The sequence below is a fragment of the Macrosteles quadrilineatus genome, unplaced genomic scaffold (assembly GCF_028750875.1).
Source record: "Macrosteles quadrilineatus isolate MER2022 unplaced genomic scaffold, UCM_ALF_1.0 Scaffold_5__1_contigs__length_97177068, whole genome shotgun sequence".
In the NCBI taxonomy this organism is placed as follows: Eukaryota; Metazoa; Arthropoda; class Insecta; order Hemiptera; family Cicadellidae; genus Macrosteles; species Macrosteles quadrilineatus.
The window spans coordinates 9,899,173-9,918,383 of record NW_026542598.1 but is presented as its reverse complement, the minus strand read 5'-3'; the positions used below and the strand labels follow the sequence as shown (position 1 = coordinate 9,918,383).

Here is a 19,211-nt window from a genome sequence, read left to right as displayed (position 1 = left end):
AAAATAATTATGGTTGTTTTAATGAAAAATAATTAGAAAATTATGCTTTAGGGTTAACGCAACGGTTTACGTTTGCCAAACTTAAAAAAAATCAAAACTTTGTAATTTTAACTGATGTTTGCGGAGTCATATCTTGAAAACTATTAGGCCTGTAACAACCATTCTGGTCTTAAATGAAAGGTAATTTAATGTACTTTAAAAATGGTTATGGTTGTTTTTTATTAAAAGTGATGCTTCAGGGTCAAAATCGGACAAACGTTAAAATAGTGCAAAATTCCGCCGATTTTTAAGCTTTTTGGTGGTGTTCCGGAAGGTCGCCGAGGTCGAAAATTTGTATTTAGCAACTCGGTACTGTTACAAACAACATAAAAAAAAGAAACCTACTACCCCATTTCATGCAAGGTAAAATGCGTTAGGTTACTGGGTTACATGTGTTGTTTTCCGAGCAAGTGTTAGTTTTTCCGTCCGTAGGGAATAGAAAATATTCGTTTACTTTTAATTATGCAAAAATACCGACAATGTGCAACACTACGTCACAGTGGTGGATAGTTGTACGAAAATGTAACCGTAAAATCTGAAAACAGCCAGCTTTATTACCTAAAACATACGGGATATTGCAGTGAATCTATCCACTATAGTGTGACGTCATGAACCTTCAGCATTGTCTGTCTTTCTAGTGGGGCCTTGGTCGAAATCCCAAACAATGGACTTTGACAGGTAGAATGTACAGTCAGGTCCCAAAACAAGAGACTTAAGACAAATGTCCAGATTCGTCGTTGCACGACACGACGAAACTGGACACATTCAAATGTGTCCAAGCTTAACGTTGCACGCAAACGACGAACCTGGACACATTTATAAGTTGTCCAGGGGTGGCGTTGCACGACACGACGAATCTGGACACCTTCAAATGTGTCCAAGTTTAACGTTGCATGCAAACGACGAACCTGGACAAGTTTTTAAGTTGTCCAGGGGTGGCGTTGCACGACACGACGAATCTGGACACATTCAAATGTGTCCAAGGGTAACGTTGCACGCAAACGACAACCCTGGAAACTTAATCTGTCCAACTTTAACGTTGTCCGCGTGTGTCGTTGTCCAAGTTCAGCGCGGTCCCATAAATATGCAGCAATTAGCAGCTCTCTGTACTATAAACAGTACAATGAAGCCAACTTTGTCGGGTGACTGTAGGAAAAACAAATTCCAAACACAATTAACAGTGTTACAGAGTAAATATTGTAGTTTATTGTAGTGATGTGGAATCAGTAGAGATTTAAGTTGCGCTATTGGCTGTGACGTGAATATGACGTTTCAGTGGGTGATCAGCCCACTGGGAATGTTTTAAGACGTTGTGTTCTTTTCAACCCCCACTGACCACTCTTCTGCTAAATGAACGTGAACTGGGCATTCTTCTTTCAGTTGGCACTTCTAGAACGCCACACGAACGTAGACCTGACAGTGGAGTGTTTCACCGGTTACTATTTTTACCACTATAGCGTCAGTTGCCTGTCAGCTTCATCAGGTGAATGAGTGAACTTCTCAGTTGCCGGTAAGTTGCTGCTAAGTAATATAATTACTTACGTAATATATGTAATCTAAATTTCAATCTTTGTTAACCTTTTTAATTATATATATTTTTTTCGATTTTTTATAGTATATTTTTGTATTGTAAAACATTTTCTTCTGTTGTTAGAAGCAGAATGTACTGCTGAAAGTTAAAAAAAGTTACGTGATTAAATACAACAATAATAAATTATTTTTAGTTATGTGATTAAGTGGGCTATATGAATCATTTTTAAAATGTACAACATTGATAATATTTTAATTTAATTTAATACATAGACCCTATTGAGAGCTACATACCGCAACCGTACATAGAGGTTTATTTAGTTATAAAGTACTAGGCCAGAACATTTGTTTTAATGTCACATTATTTTTTTTTTTACTCGTGTTTGTAAATCCCCCCATTCGTAGTAAACGTATATTTTATAAAGATTCAATAATTTATAAAAATTATATAAACAAGTAAATAGGTGATCTGCCAACAGTGCATTTCATTTAACCTATACTAGAATTTTTAGGGTGTTTTAAAAATTAAATTACAACACTCCTTACATCAAAGACATTTATTTTCAATCAGAGATGGCATACAATACGTGTACCTGTCGAACACTTTAAAGGAATGATTCCAACCCGCAAAAGCCCAATTAAGGTATCTTTCAATTTACTACTCAAAACCTTACAAATGAAGGATTCCCGGTGGCGAATTGCACAAGCTACGTTACTCTAATATCCATACACAATGTTTTACCATTATGATCAATCAAATGTGTTAACCATATCGTTGTAACTTTGACTACCTATTAAATGTGGTAGGATTTACTTCGGTAGGCCTCCTGTGGTTCATAAGTGATCAAAATATTTCTCACACCTTTCATTTTATCCAAATCCGCAACTGTTAACATGATGTAATATTTGAAGTACTTGAGCCTGTTTTAAGTAATTTCCCTTCTTAAGAATATTTTATGTGATTTACTATTAGTCACGTATATTTTTGGGAAAGAATCACGCTTTATCACGCACACATTCCAGACCTAGAGATAACGTGATGCTCTACTCTACAGTATATCTTGTATCTAATCCTGACAGCTCCGTCAGTCTGGAAACATCAAGAATTCCACTCGAACCCAGACACACTTTTACAATAGACGCTTGAAATATTGATTGATCTATTACAGAAAATGCTAGAATATGAATGACGTTTAAAAACACTCTAAATAAACTCTGGCAATCAATGGCAAAAATTATTCATAATTATAATATTGTCTGTGGTGTTGGGACCACGAACCTGTACATTCAACAATAGATAAGTGCCGTTTTAAACATTTTTGCTGAAATCCAATTTTATTGAGTTATGTGATCATGGTGACTAACATCACATAATACGTATTCCCTTGTATGTGCAAGTACCAACAATAATTAGCATCCACAATATTATTAAGCAAAAACTGGATACAGTGGAAAATGTTTTAATTTAATGGCCATCTCCGTGTACAACTGTACTTATATTACCTACGACTATGAATCCACTTACATGTATTTATTTCTCCACTTAAATCATTGGAGAGAGTAATCATTACTCATTTCAGTAAACTTATACTACCGAGTTCATGTCGTGTGGAAAAATAAATGTTAGAAATGTAAATTTAAATGCCGCAGGTGGCCCTATATCACGGTGTTGGTCTCGTCGTGTGTTTTAGGTTGCAACAACCACACATCATGTGTCACCTGCTTATTTTCAAGCACCAAGGCCTACATACGATTTTGTGCATTTATGATTGGGCACATTAGAAAATCTATATATTCAACGCTCTTCAGACAGTGCACTATGATGGAAATAAAGCTATTTTTTCTACTTTCCTAATTTTCCTGGAATAACCATGAGCCAATTTTCCTCATGAATCGAAATAATTGCACTAAGTTTAGTGTTAACATGAATTTAAGCAATATCAGTTCAACACGTTACAATTGTAAATCCATCGTGTTCATACATCGTATAACAGGCTTTACTAAGTACGTGTGTGTCGATGCACGGGACGGGATGTTGGTGTCTTCAGAGCAAGTAAACTTGTCGTCATATGGTAAAATCTTAAGTCTGTGTTAAATGATGCTTGAGTGTGAATGTTGTCATTTTAGAGTGGTTTATTATTTTGTTACAGTGGTTACAATGTGGCCTACTAGAGAACGGGCAGTGTTAACGTTAACGTGTGTTATTATATTTTATCTAATAATATTTTAATTGGTTTTCACAATAAATGAATTTGTGATTTTCATAAGAAATAGATATTACCATAAACATATGATACCTAAACTAATTTCCGGAGAGACGTAGCCTACTGAAAGCTGTCTTAATAGGAGTAAAATATGGGATAACGTTGATGTCACAGGTGTAGGAACCAATATTCATAAAATTAGTTCAAGATCAACGTTTGGTTGACCAAGTCAAACGTTTGCAAGGCCGCTGTCAGTCATTGAGATTTAGAATCCTCCGAGTGGACGGACGATGAACGGATGGACACTCATTACTTAGTAAAGTATCTCATAAATCCACAAGCTAACTCTAGGACCTCAGTGATAAATATGTTGCGTGAGGTTATTAACCGGACCAGATTGATATGTGTGACCGACCGTGTAAAACATTGCAACGACCAGCAGCATCACAGATTGGACATAGTTGTGCCAGCATTTTCGTTTTTTCAACCAAGTGGTCATCTCCTAAAGACTATGTTACGATAGAATAATTGATATTATATAATAAAAAAGTTTACCTACGACCGTTTTTTAAAGTAGTCTTTTCAGTTCAGTTCTTAAAATTGAACAGATTCACATAACAGCATCGTTTACTTTCATAACAGCATAGTTTTACTCATAACAACAAGAGTGAAGGAACAATGAGGTTCAAGTATTGAGAGATAAGAAGGAAAATTGTAACGATTCGAACTTCAACTAATCAGCTGTTCAGGCCAATTTAATTGTTGAGTGATGGCAATTATAGTTTGATATAATGTTTCATTGCATCACTGTCGTTGGCAATAAGTGGTTATAAACGAAAACATAACCATAAGTTGTGAATAGTGATTTTTAGTAATTAAAAACACTGTCGTAGGTAAAGTAGTGTACGCAACTCGCGTAAATAGGGTACTGACTAGTGATTCTTCTGCTCCTAGAATGACTACTCGTTTTGATGTTTTTGGTACATCATCAACAAGTGTCACAAACTTGAATAATTAAGCCATTGTTGAGATTGTTACGTCATAAATTAGAAAAGCACATAAAACACTAATTATTAACTTAGTTTAGGCCTACGTTAATACAGGATACGCGATAGTTGATCATCTAAATCCAAGTTTATTTTGTATTAAATAAACCTTGTAATTTGAAAATAATACAGAAACTGATTAATTGGACTTCCTGAGGATCAGAAGGAGACATGGAAAATATCTTTAAGTTATTTTGTTCTAATTGCGTTTAACATTTTTTTAATAATTCGACACCCTCTTGGTCTTTAAGAATCGGACCACCGAAATACGAGGGTAATTTAATATAATTAGGATACCAATACGTCTTGCTTGTCCATCTTATCCAGCGAGTTTGACCTATATTTGTATCGTATTTTTACAGAGGACAAGATGTATAAATGATGACTTCCAACGCCATCCGCGGGATCCGACGCAAGAAGTCTTCCCTGTCAGAGGTCAAGGTAGTGGTTGTAGGAGCTCCAGGAGTCGGCAAGAGTGGTAAGTACAGTACCCACCATCGTCACATCTTTGTAAGACCAGCCTGCCATCCTGGCTCCTACCACACATCATAGAGCGCTCTAGTTTAGGACATTTGTACACATAACTGCAGGATAGACCTAGAGTCACGGCATTATCACATGACGATAAAATTTGTGATTTGCGGGATTTGAACCTAGGAACCTTCGAAACCAAAGCCACACACCAAAAATACACTGGTAACACTAAAGACCAACTAACTCTTTAATCCTGTTACCCTAGATGTAAAACATTTCGATTTACGGTCCACTCCTGAAGTGTGTGAATTAAATAAAATAAATCAAGCAATTTGCCCAAGTAAATATAAAGGACAAGATGCGATTCTTCAGTTACTCCAAAACCATTGTTTGAAATGTTAACTATTTCGATATCTCAAGATGTGTCACGTATAGATGGCTTATAAACCTATAGAATAATGCATAGATTCATCATATTTCAAAATCTAAAATATGTTATCTGTGTTTCGTGGTGGTAAAGTTTGAGTGTACTATGTCAACTAAATCGGCTCTGACTTAAAAGATAGGTTTTACGATTTCTGGTTTCTTATTTTGTCATAATACAATACTATAATACCAAAACATGCAATAGGAAATGTGTTGTTATTTAATGTTGTGTTTAAATTAAGTAAAACCATAGACTAAGTAACACTAAGGGAGGATGATTTATCGATGGTAAAACTAAGTCAACTACTCCGAAAATTCATGCACACAAATTTAACTAGGAGTTTTAAGTAACAGTAATATACGTTGATAAAGAATTACAGCAGAAATAACTGTAATTAATAACGCATCACTGTCCACGGTAGTTTTTAATATTTTAAACATGGACGCAAAGTCAAACACTTTGACTTCCAGACGTTAAGTGCGTCATTATTTCATGTACCAAACACCAGACAACTGATCTCTCACAGTTTATTCGCACTTAGATGTAAACTACTTACTGAGGGCTACTGGACAATTAGTAGAGTATTCTTGGCCGCCAGTTTGTTGAAAGCCCGCCAAAACTCAACACCGCCCAAACATTGGCGGGTAAATACCGTGGTTTCCTAACCTCTCTCAGGTTTGTCTATTTTATTTGTATTTCAACATTACTATTATCGAGTTTCCACAGTTTTGGCCCATGCTAGTGGTTGTAAAGTTTATTTAAGTAGAACTGCCTAGACAACACAGGTTTTTGCCAAGTCTTACAGAAATCGGAGATTGTTTTACCCGAAGTAAGTTGTAACAGTTGTGTAAGTGGTGGAAGTGCCTGGTGACATGACCAATTTATTTTCGTTCTTAGTTCAAGCAAAATAGATTGTGGTGTACTATTTTGTCCACATGTTAAAACAAATATTTTGGCCGACAGATTCTTACCATTCAAACCATATAAAATTATATTTTTACCAGCAGTTAACTACATTATTTTTTTCGAATATTGGTCAACGTGGTACACACAATTAAAAGTGCTACAGCTACCATTGTTTCCCCTGTTCTTCTATTTGAGAATTAAATAATCGCAGGAGATGGTTTGTTGGTGTGTTTCCATAATATTTATTTGGGAAATGTCTTTGTTTCAATGTGGGCCTGTTTATTTTTTTAGGCAATAACCATCAATTTGTAGGCCTACCTTAGGGCTATGCCTCATAGATCTATAAAGAAATGCTTTTTATCATTGAATATAAAATATGGACTAACAATATCGGGTGAAATTTAATTGCGAAGCATTCGTTTTGGCTTGAAACTGTCAGTTACTGTATTTGCGAAGGTTTATGTGTATTCCTATACAGTAATTGTTTTGCCAGCATATCTGGAAAAATGCACACTAAATATGCAAACCAACTCCTGTTCTGAATATAAGAATCAAATCAAAATCAAATCAAAATCTCTTTATTCCTGAATTAATGTTACATGTTTGTTAAAAATTGTGTGTGTACAGGAAAAATAATTCCCAAGTAGACTATCCGTCTGTGTTTGGGAATGAGTTGCTAATACAGCTATACACATGTCAATAAACATTCAGGAGTACTTAGACACTTAATGATGATAGTAAATAACTAGCTGTGTGCCCGTTCTACGCACGGGGATCTTATAGTAGTCAGTTGAAACCTTCTTATATTAAGATTAAGAACAGCAATTAGTTTGCATATTTGCAGATATGCTGGCAAAACTATTATATATAAACCTTCGCAAATACAGTATCTGACAGTTCAAGCCAAAATAAATGCTTCGCAATTAAATGTCACCCGGATCGTGTTGGTCCATATGTCCAATGATTAAACTAAAAAATGTTTTATAGATCCATGAAGCGTAGCCCTAAAGTAGGCCTATAATTGAAAGTTACTTTCCACATCGGTTAACTTAAACGTATTTAAAGTACTACCTCAACCTCACCATTTAACACTTTATTCCGGTTGACATTTTCAGTATCAAAGGTGCTCTTGTCCATTCCGTGAAACACTGAGAAATAAGGACATTAATGCGTTACCAACATACAACAAAACAACACAATCCAACAAAGGCCACGAACTATTGATACATAAACAATATAAAGGCGTAAACAATTCATGATGGTTTGCCCAACAAATGTTTTACTCAAATAGGTTATCATTTTCTTAGCATACCGGGTAAGCTAAGATTTGGAATCCAGACAGAAAAAGCAAAACTATACAGAGTTAAGACATCACTTAAATTGAATACGGACGGCTCTAATAAATAAGGTGCAACACCAACGATATCAAATGTGTAAACTACCGGTTCTAAGGAAAAGAACCAGTACCTACGTAAGAACCTACCTAAGAACTATAGTAAATCGGACCAATTAAATACATTAATATTTAGTCCCGAGGTTATTGATCTCTTGCTTTTGGATTTTCTCGTAAAAAGTTATAGCGTAAACTTATCGGTGTCAGTTTGAAAAAAGCAACCTTACCCAATCAACTTTTTGTTATTTAATAGATTACCCATTCTCTAAACAATGATTAGTATATCTATTCACATTAGAAGGAAATGTGACGAAAATCACAAAATGTTGGGGTTTTGGTCATTTGTAATTTTATTTTTTAAGTAGGTAGGCCATGTATTCTATGGAAAAGTACCGGTATCAAGGATCGTCGTCAAAAAGGTTGTTATGAATAAATATGTAGGCTTACGTACCCAAGATATGAGCTATGGGCCTATTGGCTGTATGGTCCAGCGATTGCATCACACGGTGAGTAGAAACAGAAAGTGACACATTGGAAAAGCGAGTTTAGCACTTCCTCTGTTAAACCTCTGTTACAATCACCCACTGCAGTTGTGATTTTTTACTTTACACTTTACACAACCGCCATTGAAGCGCCGTCAATGAGTGGAAACCTTTTTTGTAAGCTATTGGCGACGATCATTTCAGTGTCACAGCCCTGATTCAAGGTCTTATTCTTTCTGGTTGTCAAAACTCAAGAAACATTTTATACTCAAAGAATTTCTGGTTCCGATTTGGATGGACGATGTCTAGTTATTTAATTTCATTTACGGTTACACTATTAGACTATATTATTGGACTTGCGATTAATTAAATCCGTTATATAAGAAAAACGTTTTTAATCTCACTTGGTTGGGATTTGCTTTCAAAACGTGATTCGAAATAGTTGCGGTATTTGTAAACAACATTTGTAAACATGTCATTGACAGCTAGAAAAAATAATCTTGATCCGAACAGCTGTTCGTTATTTCATAGACGATTATGTGATAAAAATTGAACGAAAATTTGACAAAAATCGCACAAAACTGCATTTTTTAACGTCCGTAATTTTATTTACAAAGCAGTGAGGCTATATTTAAATCACTAAAGACACTCTCGCCAATCCAGTGAATACATTAAAATGACTTGGATCTTGATATGTACTCTGGTTTTCACGGAGAAGATTGCGTAAAATGCCATCTTGAGTGTTACAGACAAAGGGACAGACAGACAGACAGAAATTGAGATAAGACTCGTTTCTGCTTCTTTAATGTATAAAACGTAAAAATAACCTAAAAGTATATAATTCTGAGCAATGTACAGACAAAACTCTAATTTTATTTATATAGAAAAAATATTAACAAGATTAAGAGAGAGAAAAAACCTAATTGCATCGAAACATCCAAAACTCAAATTTATTGATTTAAGTGGTATTTAGCAATGAAGGAAAAAAGTGATTTGGTGACGCATGAAACTGCAGAAATTTATGAGTACAACGATTTGAGTAATCTTTCTGATTGCTCCCTTCCCTGCCGATATTTAAAAGCCAGCTCATGACTCTACGCTTAAACACAGCGACGCTAAGAAGGTTACAAACAGCTAGTGCTGAATATTGCTGCAAGATAGTTGACATGCAGATTGCAGACTAGCTAAGTTATTAAGAAATAGATTTCAAGCTAGAAACGATCGTATAACAGAAGTTCAGTAATTTTCGAATCACACCCCTTAACTCCAATCATTCTTCCAGCTCCTATCAACCTTATCAGTGAGGTGGTCAGTGGCCATCCACTAGTTGAACCGTTGCCAACATTCCGGCGCTGAAATACCCGACCTTGTCCCTCCACCCTTCAGTTTCATTTACATTCTTTATACTGCTAATTTACTCTGAAATGTGTAAATATACACTACTTACCTTGTAACGGGAAATAAATTAGAGGTTGTTTATTTTTACTCATGGAGCCTCTCTATGCGTAATAGCAATGCATATGAGCTGAACTCAGTGCGTTAGCGTTGGTTTTAATTCAAATCGTGACGGATTCGACTATTTTTTTGCTTACAAAACTGTACACACGTGTTCGAATATTCTTGAATCGAATGGAAACCATTCCCCGGTAACATCATCATGCCTTTACTATCTTAGAGCCATTAGCCAAACACGATAGACTATAGTAATGCATAAAACTGTTAGCCATAGTGTTCGAGTACAATGTTACAGTTACTCACTCATTGAGGGCACACATGTTGTAGGATCGAAGATTGGCTACAACTGGTCCAAGTCTACCCTGAGTCCCTGACATATGAAGTCAATGCTTATCAAACAGACCATAGGGGATCAAACATCTATATATACAATGGGCCCTTGTTAGTGCGGTTACTATACAGTAGACAAAATCTTACTTTTCTTACGTTTACAGGGAACTAAAATTTAATTTCGTCTAATATTTTGTATGAACAGTATGCTGGGACGTCAGGATGAATCCTATAAAAACCTGTTATTGAACTCACTAGTGTAATTATAATTGTACAGTAGTTGTATTACTTCATAGTCACATCTTGTTGTTATTATACGTCCCAGACCCCAGTACGGCCTTGCAGACTCCGGCCTACTAACCTCACGCTATATTTAACATCTTCCTTTGTTATTGTAGCCTCCATGCTTCATGTCGTCATCGACGGGCCATTGAATCCTGCGTATGTGTCCCTTAAACGGTATATATTTACTCGAGTAAGGAAAATATTGATCGCCGTATAGTATGGGATGTTTTCAGACTATAAAACAGTAGTTTCTTGTTTTATATCATTCCATTTTATTAGTTAAACGGGTCGTTATAAGGTGGGGGGGGGGTGTTATAAGTTCGATTATGAATACATATTTCAGGTAAAGATCATGTTTTTGATGATTTTATATGCAAGGTTCTTTGTTTATTTAACCAGATTTTCGGGCTAAATTACCAAGGGTAGGCAGCTGCCCTTGGTACAAAACATTAAATAGGTAATTAATTAAAGTATCGATGTTTCTCAGTATGGAAACAGAAACGTCCAGATTGTTAGAGGAATACTAAAATGACACAGCTACCCAACTACCACAAATCCACCTAAACATAAAACACTAAAACAGAATTACATTTTGTATATTAAATACCAGTGTTCATATCAAACACATAAAATAATGAATTGATCACATTGATTAGTTCATCGTTGTTTTGCATAATATTAATGCTATTCCTGCTTTCAGCGTTGACAGTGAGATTTCTGACAAGACGTTACATTGGGGAGTATGACCATCAGGCAGGTAAGAAACAAAAAATTAAATTATCAATTGATTTAAATTTATAATTTGGGTGATTAACAGCATTTATATGTTATATACATATACCACTATCTTATCACTTTTTTTCAAGCGATCAACAATGATTGTTGTAAAAAGATCTGTAAATAAGTTTTGGTAATGTACGAGTCGAGTACAAACCTATCTATATAAGTACACTGAAACCCTGAAGATTTAAAAAATCTTAAATCAATTTTGTAAAGTTACAGAATTTTTAAAACACTATACATTTTTATTTTTCTATCTCTACCGTAAAATCAGATAGCTGAATCAAACTATACTTTTTACAACCTCCACTATGGATTTTTTATCAAAGGAATCCGGGGTTCAATGATATTTTTTTTCAGAAACCCGTTACAAACACGAAGTGTTAGTGGACGGAGAGCCCATCCTCTTCGAAATCTTGGACTCATGCCCCAAGGTGTGTATGATCTCAACTTGTCTTTTTAGGTGTTTATTGGCAGTTTTATGAATTTTGTAAGCAATAGTTCAAACTGTATGATCATCTTGTATGTAAAAAATTTGGTTTTTGATTTCCCGAGTTCGTTTGGCTCTTCTACCCGACCGATTTTCATGATTGAGGTCTCAAATTGAAGGTCATGCACAAATTTTACATCAAACATCGGCATACATTTATCTACTGTATTACTCGGCCAAAAAACATAATATTGATTTATTTTTGAATTCTTACTTCAATTTAAGATGTATTTCACTAGTTATTATTATATAATATATAATCCTATATACCGGCTTTCATTTAAGCTATTGGTTTTTCAAATCGGACCAGTTTCAAGCAAACACAAGGTGAACAACCAACATAAAAATTGTTTTTATAAGGTTTTTTTATGATTTAAAATCATTATCTCCAGTATTGTTCATGTTTTTTTTATGTTTTAGACTCAAAATAATCAATTAATCATATGCTTTAATTTGAGCTATTGATCATTTGAATCACTTAAATTTAAGATACTGTATTACCCTATCAAAAATCATAATTTGATTATTTCTCCAATATGATATTTATTTCAACGCTGCGGGGCAACATGGGTCCTCTAGTGTTATCCTAAAGCAAAGGAATAAAAATAGTGTATAACAAAGTAAATCTGAAAATAACACTTTAATATCTATATATACAGGGTGTTGAAAATGTCTGGAACCAACATTATATCTGGTCAGTGGTCAAAGAAAAACAACTGATATTTTGTGTATAGATATACTATGGTTTACCTATCTTTTGGTGCCTTATGAAATTTTTTACCACTTATAGGGAACGTCCTGTGGAGGATGCAGTAAAAAGTTTTAATGGAAGCCTATGGTAAATGATACGTCATTTTAAAGGCAATTTTTTTCTGAGTAAGGAGCCACAAGTTTCATCTCAAAAGGACCACACTAGCAAAAATGGCGACCGTTTGAAGTTTTTGAAAATAATTGATATTTCTGTTAAAAATAAGTTTAGTGAAACGCCATTTTCGCTAGGGTGGTCCTTTTGAGATGAAACTTGTGACTCCTTACTCAGAAAAAAATGGCCTTTAAAATGATGTATCATTTACCATAGACTTCCGTTAAAACTTTTTACTGCATCCTCCACAGGACGTTCCCTATAAGTGGGTTTTTAAATTTCAAACAGTCGCCATTTTTGCTAGGGTGGTCCTTTTGAGATTAAACTTGTGGCTCTTTACTCAGAAAAAAATGGCCTTTAAAATTATGTATAATTTACCATAGACTTCCGTTAAAACCTTTTACTGCATCCTCCACAGGACGTTCCCTATAAGTGGGTTTTTAAATTTCAAACAGTCGCCATTTTTGCTAGGGTGGTCCTTTTGAGATTAAACTTGTGGCTCTTTACTCAGAAAAAAATGGCCTTTAAAATTATGTATAATTTACCATAGACTTCCGTTAAAACCTTTTACTGCATCCTCCACAGGACGTTCCCTATAAGTGGGTTTTTAAATTTCAAACAGTCGCCATTTTTGCTAGGGTGGTCCTTTTGAGATTAAACTTGTGGCTCTTTACTCAGAAAAAAATGGCCTTTAAAATGATGTATAATTTACTATAGACTTCCGTTAAAACCTTTTACTGCATCCTCCATAGGACGTTCCCTATAAGTGGGTTTTTAAATTTCAAACAGTCGCCATTTTTGCTAGGGTGGTCCTTTTGAGATGAAACTTGTGGCTCTTTACTCAGAAAAAAATGACCTTTAAAATGATGTATCATTTAACATAGGCTTCCATTAAAACTTTTTACTGCATCCTCCACAGGACGTTCCCTATAAGTGGTAAAAAATTTCATAAGGCACCAAAAGATAGGTAAAACCATAGTTTATCCGTACACAAAATATGAGTTGTTTTTCTTTAACCACTCACCAGATATAATGTTGGTTCCAGACATTTTCAACACCCTGTATAATTCCGTAAGTAAAATTTTTGTAAAGAAATTGTGAGTGACTGGATGGCCGTAGAAGGATGGGAGGGGTCTTATTTTAAAGGTCTTGACATGAATTTTGAGGGAAAACTATTCATTTTTCTTAATTATGCACCAAAAGGTTATTACGGAATAAATTAATTCACATTTAAATAGCACGGGAATCTAAGTCATGTCTGCTTTGTTTACTTTAAAACATGTGGTTTAACTTTATTTACAGCATATGGTAATTTGTAATATGTACTGTGCATGGTGGAAGGAAAAAACATAGGTGTGCTATTCCCGTCATATTCTGACGTCACTCGGATTGCAAACAAAAGATCACCTGATTGTAACTGTCAAATTAGTATGTATTTGTTTTGATTTGATTGTTATTGTTTTTTTACTGTGTATACTATTATAAAGCTTAAATATACTTTTTCCCAATTTTAAGGGTCTACATTAGTTAATGGAGTACGATTGGTTGTGTTAGCCATGTCCGAAAATAGTGTAAAGTTAGAAGGAATTACTGGAGTAGGCAAAGGGAACCTATTTTTCATGCCAAAAATAAAACTAATATCAACCAATCCGAGTTTAAATTTTCTCTTAAAAAATCGCTGTTACTATAAATAAAGCGCAAGGCCAAACCTTCACAAAAGTTGGCAATTATATATAAAAAAAAAAAAAAAAAAAAAAAAACAGTGTTTACCCAGTGGTCAACTTTATGTTACTTTTAGCCGGGTGATTTTGCATTTTACAATTTGGAGGATGACATTACCTCTATGTGTTTTTTGAAAGTGAATTTGTATATATTCAAAGACATTTATATATATTTAATTAATAGTCATGAAAATTACTATTGAACATGTTCCTTAGTTGTATTATGATTAGAAAGTTTATATTATAAACACACTGCATGAACAGTCCTTTGGAATTTTTATTTTAAACAGAGCAGACATCAAAATGCTTTATGCAGCTATGTTATGACTAACTATCATACATATTATAACAAATAAAAATGTTAAACAATAATTCAAGGTAGAGGATAACCCATAAGACTAATAATCTGTACAAAATACTAACTAGAATAATAGGGGCTATTGCCCCTACAAGCCACTAGTAAAAAATGATAGTACAATTTGAACATGGAAAAATAATAAACATTTGCTATTTTAATTAATAAAAAGCCGGTACTCCAGCCCCATCTTCAAATTGTCTAAGGGTCCTCTACTTCAAAAATAACAAAATAATGATTCAATGTAGTAACAGTATTTCTCAAGTATTTATATATTTAAACACAAACATAAACATATATTGATCAAATTTGATATCTTCCAAACCAGATTGAGGGGTATTCAATGTCATCCTTTAATGTAGCATGACTGTAAGTTAATTTTTCTCTCTTTCTTGAAAGAAAATAGAGTTAACATATAAGTATACAGGAACCTTAATAAATAATAATTAAGCTCTATTGGAAGGTTTGCATTTGAAAGAGGTGTTTTCCTTCCGCCAAATTGGGACAAGATACCAGAAAAAATGCCTGTGTGAATAGGCTCACAATCATCTAGGCCTCAAGAATCATAAAAGTTACATTGGAAAAATCTACATGTATGTACGAGTAGAAACTAAGTTACACTTGGACTTGGTGATCATAAACAAGGTGCTACACTTAAGTTAGGTACAAGAAAACCTGTTTCATCGACACCAACACATTCAAGCATAACTATGGATGAGATCAGACAAACTCAACGAAGTTTCAGTTTCTAATCAAGAAAGTAGAAACAGGACAGATAAAGAAGTTAAAACTTAAAGTACTGTACTAAAACTAAGTATCACTAAAATCTTAAAGCAAAATCCCTTGTGTTTAAGAGTTAAATTTCAAAGACACAGTATAATGTGCAGGTTATTTTTGGGATTCTAAGCATTTGACAAATTACGCTACCTAGAGCCAGTTTCCACACCCAATTGGCATTTGGACAGATGCCACCCGAGAAACACAACAGACACATAAGAGCTCTTAATTTGATGCTGCTGAAACAATTGTGCTTTCTTACAGAATGTTCTCCGCTTTATAGATCACCAACAAATATAACATGATGACGACGACTTGAATAATCTCACGTTATTTATTTTCATTGTTCGTTATTTGTTAAATTAAAAATTCCATTAAGCAACCAAAAGATGACTGTCAATGGTTATGTCATTATTGCCGATGTCATTAATAAAAATGCCCAGCGGGTATTGGTAATTTTATATCTGGATAGCTGAATGGGTTAATAGTGTATTTACCTAGGACTCAGATCGTCACCTGAGAAAAGATAATATAGGTTTTGATAGGCCCGCTGTTATAATTGGGCAGACTGGGCATATGCCCAGGGTACAACTAGGAAAAAAGGGGGGCGCTGCTTTTGAGTTTGCCCAGGGCTCCATTGACCCTTTACACAGCCCTGGTTTTGATGGTTTGCACTGGACTCACCATAATCGGGCATATAAGACTCCATAGTCTTAGCTATAGAACATGAAATATTATATTAGTAACGATAAGATTATCTGAGTAGCCGAGGGGTTATAGTGATCGCCTTGAAATCTTAAGGTCGCTGGTGTGATTTCAAGCAATATTTTTACTGGACCGTCTAGACCGTGGTGACATTTGTCATTGGGCTATGCTTCCAAACAAAAGGTTGATGTTAGATAGGGACAAATCAGTGTTTGGCCATTTCTTAAAATACCAATGGCTCAAATTACATCAAAGTCTTAACACTCGATTGCACCTTAGCCTTTTGAGGTGGAATGTTTTTCCATTTTTCAGCGAGTTTGCCATTTGAGCAGTCAGGAAAATGGTGGCCGGTGACCTATACTCGCCATTCAACCGCAAAGGGTTAAAATATACACTTTGATGGGTTGGCGTTGTATAGATCTTAAGTAATAGACAAAATCAATTCCCATGGGCATTTACCTTCATGTCAAATTTTCAGGGTATCGCCTCTGTGTTTTACATCACACATTTAAATCACTAACACTCATAGATTTTTTGTGGATTAATTGATCAACAATACCTTGGTATACCTTGGTTATTTAAAGTAACAAAGTCTTACCCAGCATTTTGTAGTAACCTAATAAATAATGTTTGACAAAACCTTAATTATTTTTCCTGATATTCCAGAGTGATGATGAACTACCAGCAACGGACAGTCTCAACTGGGCTGATGGGTGTCTGCTGGTTTACGCTATCACTGACAGACGTTCGTTCAACTACGTGCGCCGGGCCAGACAAGCTCTTACATCAGACCTTCCGCTGGTGCTGGTAGGCAACAAGGCAGATATGGTACACCTGCGCCAAGTCAGCACTGAGGAAGGTAACTATGACACGGCTAACTTCTTGAGACTTTTTAACATGTCTTTTGAATTAGTTAAGGAATCAGTTAAAGGAATCAGCTTGTTTATGTAATAATTAAAGTTCTTTGACGCACATCTCTTTAAAAGTATGTGAATAACTTAGAGCAAGGAGAAGTAGGGTCTTTGAAACCTCTAAAATAGACCCAGCAAAAAATTTAAGATAACAAAGATTTGAGTGGTACAATAAACAGTGTGGAAGTGTACAGTCCCCGGACATTAATATGTACTGTGCATCAGCTCTCTTAATTCATAATACTAGTGCACCTGTTGCTCGGATTCGAGCAATTGCAAAGTATTACAGGTGTTATTTCAAAACGAATAACAGTCATAATTATTCCCGATGACTTAAAAGAGTAAACTCAAAGATAATGTATTCAATCACTCCATTCCAGTTATCGAAACTGAAAACGAACGCTCTTGTGTGTATCATGTGTTTACTAAGAACAGCTGTAAGAAATACAAATTATTCGTCTGTTTAAGTAAACAAAATCATTTTTTCATAAGAAATACATTGGGATTTTGATGGCCTGTGGGGCAAAGCCAGAGGACTTTTATTACAGGAATTGGTGAAAGGGGGTGTCAACACAACAAATACTTAATTTTGACACATCGTTTGTAAAAATCCGTCCATTATTAACGGAGGAGTAGTGTTTTGTAGAAATCGCCTTGACGTATTATATATAAGGATGTTATAGCTAGTATCCTCAACACACTAAACTTATCCCTCACAAATTTCTTAACCAGCAAAATAGACATATGTTGTTTAGTTTTTTTTTTTTTTTTTAGTTTCAATTAAAAATACATTTTTTTGAAAAGCTGTTATATCACAGAAACCTTTTTGTACTAGTGACTAACGAACTATATGACACTGGATAGAACTTAGTCAGATAGGTTACTTTGAAAAACAAAATCAGTCCTTGTACTCTTTTAATTTGTAGCCTTCATTCAGTGCATAATTTAAATAACATTCTCAATAATAGAGAAACTATTTCTCGTTTATGTTAGCATCACATTCGGTTTTGTGGTAATTCTTTCTAGTTTCTTTTGCAAATAATATAACAGGTTCTTGTGTAAAGAATACCGTTTTTTTTTTTTTAACTTTACATGATTAAAATAAAATGTTAAAACGAATAAAAAAGCAGACAGAAGAGAAAATTATGTTATGACATGCATAGCTCAATGAGCTTTTGTCATTTTCAAATGGCAGCGTCAGACTGACTTAACTCCTAGTTCTCACGCTTGTACCCATGTTTCACATTACAGATCTTAGTTTGAACTTACGTGGTCTTACAAAATTAGCAAAAATATCTTCCACAGTATAAATCTGAAGCTTGGTTGATGGTTTGACCGCAACTGGGGTGAATTCTGACCCAAAAGAATGGCATGTAAAAAATTACCAACACCACTGAAACACACAAATTAAAATAATCTATCAAACAGATTGATATAAAACCCATTAAACTGTATATCTAAATTTTTGCATTACAGGTGAAATTCTAGCCAAAGACTTTGAATGCTCGTTCAGTGAAGTGGCAGCTGCCGAGCAAGTGACGCAAGTGGGTGAAGTGTTTCACGAACTGTGTCGCGAAGTGTTGAGTGTGCGTCGCAAGAACAAACAATCTCTCCTGGACCGCATGCTAGGCAGTAAAGCCTCAGTTAAAGTGTATTGCAGGGGGAAAAGTGACAGTGCCTTACCTAAAGACAATTGATTTATTTGTATAAAATCTGTAAATAATTTGTATACAACTATTAACTGTAAAATGTTAGTTACAGTTACCATATTAAAAACGTTGTTCTGGTAACCTGTTCTTGTAACAAAACAATACAAGGCATCTCAATCATCCCACAAAATTTTACTTTTACTAGACATTCCATCCTCATGTTAAATTTGTAGCCAGTTTTTTAAATCAAAATCGTCTTAGTTGATGTGAGCCAATGACAGACTGTGCTGATCTAAATTACTTAATTCTGTCGAATACACAAACCATTTTACCAAGTCAAATTTAGGGAATGACTTTTGGTGAGCTATAGCAACTGTTATGACCCATCAA

At 34.7% G+C, this 19,211-nt stretch overlaps 1 protein-coding gene across 1 annotated transcript; it reads left to right on the top strand.

Moving 5' to 3' along the window:
• Window positions 1-1,433: 1,433 nt before the first annotated feature.
• On the top strand, window positions 1,434-18,985 carry LOC128994984 (ras-related and estrogen-regulated growth inhibitor-like). The gene is made up of 6 exons (XM_054419846.1): window positions 1,434-1,549; window positions 5,182-5,297; window positions 11,272-11,328; window positions 11,712-11,785; window positions 16,928-17,120; window positions 18,649-18,985. Exons 2-6 carry the CDS (start codon window positions 5,198-5,200, stop codon window positions 18,867-18,869), a joined length of 645 nt encoding a protein of 214 aa, XP_054275821.1. The 5' UTR covers window positions 1,434-1,549; window positions 5,182-5,197; the 3' UTR covers window positions 18,870-18,985.
• The last annotated feature ends 226 nt before the right edge of the window (window positions 18,986-19,211 follow it).